The sequence below is a fragment of the Aplysia californica genome, unplaced genomic scaffold (assembly GCF_000002075.1).
Source record: "Aplysia californica isolate F4 #8 unplaced genomic scaffold, AplCal3.0 scaffold00009, whole genome shotgun sequence".
NCBI lineage: Eukaryota > Metazoa > Mollusca > Gastropoda > Aplysiida > Aplysiidae > Aplysia > Aplysia californica.
In genome coordinates, this window is record NW_004797279.1 from 278,674 (window position 1) to 288,631 (window position 9,958).

Sequence of the window (9,958 nt, forward strand, 5' to 3'; positions counted from 1 at the left end):
AGTAGATGTTTGATAGCCGATAGGAAGAGCAAACCACACCAGAGCACCCGCCGACCACCCACATTTCTGTGTTGATGCTGAATCTTTGTATGTTGATGTTCTGGTATATATACAAAAAATTTCCCTAGCGGATCAACAAAGTTTATCTTATCTTAATAGATATGTACATATATTACAGAATTTAAAAAATAGAATAAGATTAACGTGAAGAGATAGCATGACAGGTGAAGTTCATTATATATATCATGATAACAAGAGACCAAAACCATTAAAGATTAATGATTAAGAAAGAGGAATAGCAGAAAGGGTAAGTGGGACGTGTAGCTCAGACAGGCAGGAAGAGGTAGCAACAATTGCTGTATAGTACACAAAACAAATCTTGTCAATACACGAAGAGTTAATACCAGCCTCCAAAAACACACACGTGTAAACCAAGCACAAAATTTCATGCCACTATCCGCACTCTGTGAATAGTGATAAGAAATTAGTGGATCTGCAGAGAGCTTGGTGATAGAAGTCTTCCTACCAAAATAAACCGCAAACCAATATATCTAAGCCATTAGACGCATCAAAAATTTGATTTGCAGAAGCAATTTGCAATTATCATTTAATGGTAGCGTACACCTGCTATTGCTGTAACTGTAAGAACATGCTACTCTCAGTTTGTGCCATATAAAGTGCCATACGGCAAACTGTCAAGGAAGACTAATTTCAATTAATTATAGGAAATGGTAGCCCACATTTTTTTACTCTGGCATATGACAAATTATCAAAATCCAAAATAGAAGAGAGATTTCCAAATACTGACATATTGGGAACATTAAACAACGAGGGAATTTTTTTTACGAAGAGCAAACAGACACTGTAAACTCCATGGCGGAAGGTAGGCCTACCCATGTAACCAATTTCTACTCGCATTTCCAACAGATTTTGTTCCGTGCAGAGTAGAACCCGAAAGGAGGCGGGGATGAGCATTATGACAGGGTTGGACAAGGTCTGTCTGTCTGTCAGTGGCAGACTAAAAAGTAAAAAGTCAGATTCTGAATTCAATCCCCTATTCCCTTTTTTTCCTTAAAGGGCTTAGGAAAGCAGTTGATTCTAAGTTCATCTAAAGCTTTAATGGAGGTGGGGGGGACACAAAGAATTTTCTTTCATTAAGTACTCTTGAGGTCTCATGTCTTATTTAGCACCAACAGAAGACCAAAAATGCCCATCATATGAAAAGATGAGTGAATCATCAACAACACAAAAGTACAATGGAGTCTGTTTATAATGAACTCACAAAGACCTAACAAAAAAAAAATCTTACAACTAGAGAAATATTTGACAAAATGTCTCAACTTTTAAGGGGAGGTGAAGAAATGATATCAACATCCTGAGATTAAAGTTCCATGGCGGATGTGTTGAGACTGCCAGGCATGACCTGCAAATGTCCAAGTGATAAAGAGGTGTCGGGTGACGGGGTCAAAGAGAGGCTAGAATCCTCCTCTATGGGACTTGTCAAAAAAGATGGTCTAGCTTGCTGTCCACTCGTCTCTTGATTGGACGACTGGCGCCCTGAAGATTCTGAGGCACTAGCATCAACCTCCGGTAGTGGTACCAAGAGAGAAAACAGGTCGGCCTCTGGCATTGCCTCAACTGCGGTGGTGAGAGGAGGAAGAAAAAACTATTTCAATAAAAAAGAAATTTTTATTTAGCATAGATGTAACAAAATTCAATAAAAAAGAAATTCTTATTAGCATAGATGTATCAAAATTCAACCCTGCCTCCCCAAAATCCTAGCTGGACGTTATGATTACAGATTATTCAGTTTATTGATACGACATAATTTACACTTGGATAAATTTATCTTGAATACAAGTCGAGATATTCACGATTGAACCAAGTGGGGGTTGCCCGGTTTCAAAGGTAAAATTAGCGAGAAAATGGCGCCAAACTCTGGTGGCTTCCAAAGAGTCCTTGGAAACTGTAAATTTACATATTTGTGTCTTTAATCAACGTTTTTAAGTAAAAGTCACACAGCAAATTGTTTTTAAACGGAAATAAAAAGTACTGAGCCAAAAACTAAAAATTCTATAAAAATTGCCAAGGGGAAAGAAAAATGCCATTTTCTTCAATTTCATTATTTTGACGCGCGCCAGATTTCACCTCGCTGCCTCACATATTTGTAACAACAAGTATGACGATACAGAAAAAATGTCCAAGTTGATAGGCTCACGACCCCTCATAATACATGACTATAACGGGACTTTTGGTTTCAGAAGAAAAATCCCGCTGTAGGCAAGTTCCTGCTAAAGGAATGCAAAGGGGAATTACCGAAAAATTTCTTTAAAATCCACATGATTACCTCCCTTCCATATCAATAAAATTTGCGCTTATTAAGATTAGTCTTCCTTTTCATGTCAACTTCATTGATGATCTCGGCCTTAAATTCGGGTCAGAAAACAAAATTTTACACTAATAGAAGCGGAACTCCTCTCTCGTGATCGTTGATTCGCTGTGAGGAATTGAAACTAAAACATGGCGGCATGGTGAGGGCAGCGTTGGCTGCGCCGGACAGCGAGGCTTCGCGTTGCAATGCACGCTGATGCTAGTGATAGGGCTTGGAAGACACCTTACATCAGTATTTTAAAACTGTCTTCAAAGAGGAAATATAGTGAAATAGTACATTTTTATTGCCAACTATGTAGAGTGTTATAATTGGCAATGTTACAAACAATGTTTTCGTGTTGGTTTGTTTTTTTAATGATGGGATGGGGATCTAGATCTACTCACTCACAATACACTTGATAATAAAAATAGGCTAATTGTGAACATTAATTCTGTTGGCAAAATATCTAGATCTAGTCTTCATTAGTAGGCCTACTACGATAAAGGGGACACTGACTCTAACATGCTTACAACAACTACTTGTCATTAAACGTAAGGCCATCCACAGCAAGGAAAAAGAATATAAAGGCCTTTTCTCCAATTTACTAGAAAGAGATCAATAAATTAAGTTTATATTGAGGAAAATTGGTAAGAGTTCCACGGTGCTCGCAACTGCATAAGGTCATATGAGCGCGCAGGACACACCAAACATTTTCAGTTGATAGAAAATTTTGCTCGGGTGGTGGCCAAAGATTACTCAAATCGATTTTGGATCACTAAGGGATCTTTCACGTACGCAACTTGCACACAGGACCTCTGAGATTTTTTGCCCTTGTCCGAGAAGGCTAGAGGTAGACATTACCTACCATAAGATCAGGGGTGTGGCTAGAAGACAGTACTAAGAAGGAGCTAAGGAGAAGCAGTACAAAGACCTGTAGAAAGAATCAGGAGCTCACAAGAGGGGGCAAAGGAGGAGAGGGGGTGCAGGCAGAAAGTGGAGACGAATGCACACGACAGAACATTGTTAGAGAGCAGGAAAGGATGTGAAAGAAAATCTCAGAAAAGAAAATTTTCCGTCGCTATCCGGATACAAACTCGAGACCTATTGAATGAGAGGCGAATCACCTTAACCTCTTGGCTACAAGAGCCCCCTTAGTAGTCATTTTTAACCTTCTGATTTGCACATGGGAATGTAAAGAACCATCAGAACGTCACCAATTTTTAAACGTTTTTTAAACACGGATTCTCTTTGTCAGTCTTTGTGGAAGTTTACTGCCCCACAAGACGCAAAAGCCATTTCAAAGATGGACAATACGCTGTCCAGTTTCTCTGGTCTATTTTTAGTTAAAACACCCTCAGCACATGGGTGGGCATAAAAGTAATTTTAAAAAGAGCCAGACAGAAGGAAAGTAAGTGAGAAATTAAGATGTCACCCAACCTCTACAGGTGGCCCAAAAGGTTTAGTCTTACAATCCGTTTAAGACAAACCAAGGTAACACTATAACAAGTGTAAAGCCTTTGTGGAGGGAGATGGTCATTAAACTTTTACCTTCTGGTTCAGGCATCGGGATGTCCAGAGAATCGCTACTAAGATTCGGGTCGCTGAGATCTGACTCACTGTCTGGGATCAGACCAAAGAGGCAAGGCGGCCTCCAAGAAAACAGTTTATCCACATACGTGCTGAGCCTCTCAGTTCGAGGGAAAATACTGTCTGAGTCATCTGAAAAGATTTCAGTGTTCAGAAATTATACAATAAACAAACAAAGTCTGAAGTTGAGGTAATGGCAATGGCACAAACCACTAGGTAGTATTAAGCACTAATTTTAGTATAAATTTTAAAATCTAACCCACTTTTCACTTCGCTGCCTGCACCCCCCTCCCCCCCCCACCCAAATACAAACTTGAAATAAAATGGTGACAAAGTACTAAGACACAACATCAGTTGCTTTTATTTTTTTCATGTTCTACACTTTTCTATCAACATTATAAACAACAGCTGACCCTCCATGGAGGTGAAGTCTCATGTGTCTATTGAACCACCAACTTTTACTTTTAACATCTTGGTCTGAACGTAAATCATTGCTCAATTGTAAAAAAATATTGAGAAATAAAATCTGACATCCCTGCACCAACAAAATTTTGCCATTACTACACCAATAACCTTTGTTAAACCGAATGTGGGAAAGAGAAACTAGTCAAAATTGTCCTAGATGGCCGTCCACTGTCAAGAAGAAAAGCAGTTTGTCTCTTAGATAGGTGGACATCTTGAAAAAATAAGGCTTTAGGGGGTTCTTATGCGATGAAATAGTTGTAAGAGAGGCTGAAAAAGACTACATCTCAAAAATCCATAAGTATGACCCGAATCTGGACTTTCAGGGTGCAGCTCCCCCCCCCCCCCCTTAACTGAAAAAAAGGGGGCTGGGGGTTGTTTTATGTTGATTCAGATACAGTAAAAATTAAATTTACTGCTTTTTGTATTTAGGGCTTCATCTTTAAACACTTCCAAAATACGGCACCCTATAGTGCATATCAGTCACCAGCCCGTGCAGTCTCAGTGAGTAAAACAAAAACAAAACTTACATTCCTCGTCATCCTCTGGTATCGATGGATCAGGATAAGAGGGAGACGGTTGCTTTGTGCTGATGCTTGGTTGCACTTTGGGTGGCTTATTATCAGCCTCTGGTTCCTTTGTTTTTTTGGGCAACTTTTTCTGAAAAATAAAGAATAGAAAAAAAAAAAAACGCTTTACGGTGTAGTGTTATCAAATAATTATTTCAATTCCCAGTTAGAAAAACACAAGCGCATATTTTGCCCTTTCATACCGCACTTTTTCCATAATAGTGACTAATAAAGTTTTCCAAGTGTTCATACATTCCAAAAGTGTTGTGTAATTCAAGAGCCACTGATTTCAGCTAACCGTTTCTCAAATCAATACTTTCCTCTCAGCTCAGACAGCAAATGTGCAAAGAAAGTCACAACTGCATTACATCTGCATCTCTTTCCTTTACACAGAAAGTCCAGCCAAACATCTCAGAGGACCATTTCTAAAAATGTCCATATTTTTTTGTTTGAGTAAAGAGAAGCACATCAACACAATAACAGTCATTTAGTACTGGGAAAAAGTAAGCAAACAGACAGAACCAACAGATCATTTAGGAAACAAGCTTTGACCCTGCCCATCAGAAAGAATAAGAAAAAGAAACTTGAGAATTGAAATCAAGCACTTAACTACTTCACCACTGACATCATCAACTCATTAGATCATTTAGGAAACAGGCTTTGACCCTGCCCATCAGGGTCAACGCAGGCCAAGAGGGATACAACATCCCTGCAGAAAGAAAGAGATACTTGAGATTTGAATTCAAGCACCTAACTATTTCAAAACAGACATCAGTAAATGATAATCATTTTTGCTTACAAAAGCTTGACAAGTTTGCATAAAGAAATTTCCCTGCAACGGAAATGTATTCACTTACCAGCAACCTTAGGAAACAAAAAAAAGGGCTGTAATAATAATACAACCAGCTTTTCCAGCTGTAAAAGAATATTGAATTCAGACAGCTGGTCTATTTTTTTTTTATAGTAGAGGGTTTTACGACGCTCGCAACTGCATAAGGTCAAATATGAGCGCCAAGGGGTGGGTGTCAACAGAGAAATCTTTACAGGGAATCAGACTTAGACTGCTCACCTCTCTAGCTGCAACAGCACAAGGTCTGCTTCGACTATCAAGGCACCCCAAAATAGCAGGTCACAAGAGAGTGATAAACATACAAAAAAAGTAGAGGAAAATGACAATAATAGTAAGGATCAGGAAAGAAAAAGCAGCAGTTCCCTGTTGTAGATCAGGCACAGTTATGAGAGTGACATGAGTCAGCCCATTTACAATTCTACTATGCTTGAACGAGAAATGTCCCCCCTTTGGGAATGGCCTAAAGTCACTTCAGTCAGTGGCACTGCCCCGGGGGGTAGAGCTGGTCTAATATTAACCTTCCATCACAAGATGCAATAACAACATAATGCAGGATAGACATCTCTAAACTTTATGAGCACCATCAAAAGCTCAAAACGTTTTTCAAAGAATCAATAAACTACCAGAGATCTACTTTCTTTCATATTACACCGAACAACAAAGTAGGTCCCAAAGAGAGAACAACATTACACTTACACGAAATACTTTTTTGGCCTCTGGTTTCTTGACCTCATCAGTTTTATTCTCCACTCCACTGGAAATTTTCAGCCCAGGTTTGTTCGGCTTAGACAATTCCCCAGATAAACCTGACTCCTTGCCAAGACCAACTTTCTTTGACAGCTGTTGATCATTGTTGACATCAAACAGAGCTTTGCGTGGTGTAGGCTGGGTTAGCTTTTTGTCCCCTGTAGCAAAAAAAATAAAAATAAGATATTATAATTTTTTTTAAACATAAACATGAGATTTTGACACATTAAATAATTCATCCAATGATACATTCACTGTACACAAAACCGTATGTAATTCACATGACTGCTATAAGAAGGAGAAAATATACAAATGTACAGTTCATAGAAGAGTAGCTTTTATAGTCTTTTGAGAAACATCTGAAGCCTGAAGTGTATCATTTACAGTAATTTGCACCAATAGCGTTAAGCAAATCAAATTTATACTTCACTTTATGCCCATTGGGTGTGTGTATCATATCATGTGTGTGTTTTTTAATCTTTAACATTCCTGATTCATTCTCACAAAAACCAAAAACAAAACCCATGTGGACAATCTGGAAAACATGATGAGCCAATACTTCAAGTTTTACCTCATCATAAAGAAGCCTTGTGATGCGAGAGAAGCATGTCAAACTGCACATTAACAAAAATGATTAGTCTATCAAATTTGGTGGTTGAAGACAACTATCTAAATTTAAAGTGTGATGTCACAAGAGCTGTAACTGCCAACCATTAGTCCAAGATATATTATTTGCGGATCAAAAGGTTTTTTTTAATGTTACAAGTAACTTACGCCGAGGCCCAAAGCCCTTGAGCACACTGCCTTTGTTGAAAACTGCTGCTGGGGTCGCATTCTCTTTGTCAACATGGACTTCAAATCCGATTGCAGCCATTCTGGAATCTGTAATCTTGGTTCACAACTGGAATAAAAAGTACAAGAAAATGAAACATGTCTAAAAATAAAGAGTTATTCTAGAAACCTGAAAGATATCAAGACATTTCAAAAGAAGACTCGAGTCCCATGAAAAAATGTTACGAAGTCTAGCCGTACTTAGATCTAGGTTTGGCCCTATCGACTCAAGCCTGTTAAGTACACAGGTCTCATTAGATCTAGATCTAGTAATTATTCAGGTTCAAATACATGCAAGTCAGTAAGGCACCTTTTGGTTTTGTCTGAAATATAAATACTTTAGGCATTGCAAACTAAAAATTTAATTTACAATTCAGCCATCAATATTAAGTACGGCTAGCCTGACAGTCTAGCCGTAGTTAAGTACGGTTAGCCTGGCTGTCTACCCGTACTTAAGTACGTCTAGACGGCAGTCTAGCCGTACTTATCTTAGAAAGGCCCTATTAACATTAGAAAACAGGAGGTTTTTAAAAATACATGCACTGTCATTAAGGCACCTGGTTTTGTCTCAAATACAAATACTTAAGGTACTGCACACTAAAATTTACAATTCAGTAGGCCTATTTCTTTTAAATGGTCAGTCTAGCCATCATATTTAGAATAAGTACGGCTAGCCTCTTCCAAAATGTTATTCGGACTTGGGTCCGGAAAAAAGGAAGTGTCTTCGTTCTATAGATCTAACGTTCAGTGCTTCCAATTTTCCGCCATTTTTTAGTTCCCCCCACACCTTATCTGCCGATCCGATGCCAGCCGCCTCATTGATACGCCCCCCCCCCCATGTTTCCCACTTTCTTTGTTGTAGAAAAGGGTAAAATTGAAGATCAGCAGACCACTTGGCACCTGCATATTATGAGCTGTGTAAAAAAAAAAAAGACAGATTCATTCAAATACACAAGCCTGTGTCATCTCGATTGTTTACCAAGAAAAAGTTGTATTGCTGTGTAGAGCCGAGCATACGGCAACTTTTCATTCCATAGACCAGCGCACAATTCATTATCATGTAGATCTACGTCAAGACAAGCTTATAATTGTAATAATGATCAGTGGCCGGGGGAAAAAAGACGACGCATAGATGTTCAACGCCCAGACCGATAGTGCCCCCCCCTCCCCGACATGCACACACAGCCACACGTGTGCAGGCCGCCCATCTGACCCCGACACACTCTAACGAGCCATCTTTAATTACTTCTGATGACCCCTTGACAAATATTCATTTAGAATCTAGATCTATTAGAAGCGCTCTATAACTTTTCAGGCCGGCCTCAAATTCATCATAAAAGATAAAAACTCGGCTCCTGCACAAAACGCCATTTTGCCCGAAGTGATCCCGGTCTCTACCCAGTCACGAGTGAGGCAGGACAGGAAGCCGGAGTCACGAGTCACAGGAAGTCAGAAGTCGGAAGTGATGTCATGCTGGACAAGAATCAGAGTCCGAATGACATTTTTTCATATTCGGACTCGAGTCCGAATAGTCACTTCGGTACTGTCAGTCTAGCCGTACTTTGATCTAGGTTTGGCCCTATCGACTCAAGCCTGTTAAGTACACAGGTCTCATTAGATCTAGATCTAGCAATTATTCAGGTTCAAATGCATGCAAGTCAGTAAGGCACCTTTTGGTTTTGTCTGAAATACAAATACTTTAAGCATTGCAAACAAAAAAATTTCATTTACAATTCAGCCATCAATATTAAGTACGGCTAGACTCTCAGTCTAGCCGTACTTATCTCAGGCCCTATTTATTAACATAGAAAACAGGAGGTTTAAAATACATGCACTGTCATTAAATTTAAATTAAATTGTCATTAATTAAGACACCTGGTTTCGTCTCAAATACAAATACTTTAGGTACTGCACACAAAAATGTATATTTACAATTCAGTAGGCCTAGAATCTATTTTTTTTTTATGACCAGTCTAGCCATCATATTAAGTAAGAATAAGAATAAGTACGGCTTCGGCTAGACTAGACCCAGTACGTCATTAAAGTACGGCTAGCCTCTTCCTGCGTAGATACTGAGACTAGGAGCCCGGTTACCGTGTGCGTAGATACTGAGACTAGGTGCCCGATTACCTTGTACGTAGACACTTCGAATTCAAAATGTGAGTGGCCATACTGAATACTGGTCACTCACACTCATCACACTGTTAAATAAATATGTAAATAGGGCAAGGCCTAAAACTGAGTTACTGCACTTCTAGAATAAGAATGGCAGCTTCACTTCTCCACGTCCAAGAAAGCACCTTCAATCTTCAGGCTGACTTCAGCATAATACATGTCCAGATCTTGTGTTCAGTTTTTGTAAATGTTAATGAATAAACATTATTTTCGGTGTTCCTACTCACCTTGCAATATTATTTGTTTTTGTTTGAACCCTCTTCCCTACAATAATGAACAGTGAACAAAATAGTGTGGCGAGCTTGCATTTGACGCTTTACAATTTGATTGGTCGAAGAGTCGAATCGAGCAAATATTGGATACGTA

General features: G+C 39.0%; 1 protein-coding gene across 3 annotated transcripts; it reads right to left on the reverse strand.

Annotated features, from left to right (window-relative positions):
- Positions 1-9,919, reverse strand: LOC101862232. 3 transcript variants are annotated; one of them, XM_005089752.3, is made up of 6 exons: positions 9,820-9,919; positions 7,361-7,487; positions 6,536-6,744; positions 4,951-5,080; positions 3,920-4,090; positions 1-1,638 (listed from the first exon to the last, which is right to left on the reverse strand). In XM_005089752.3, exons 2-6 carry the CDS (start codon positions 7,458-7,460, stop codon positions 1,382-1,384), a joined length of 867 nt encoding a protein of 288 aa, XP_005089809.1. In that variant the 5' UTR covers positions 7,461-7,487; positions 9,820-9,919; the 3' UTR covers positions 1-1,381. The 3 variants fall into 3 exon arrangements, with proteins under 3 accessions (XP_005089809.1, XP_012938049.1, XP_012938045.1); XM_013082595.2 differs by having other exon boundaries at positions 7,361-7,475; positions 9,820-9,901; XM_013082591.2 differs by lacking the exon at positions 9,820-9,919 and adding an exon at positions 9,548-9,685.
- Between the last annotated feature and the right edge of the window lie 39 nt (positions 9,920-9,958).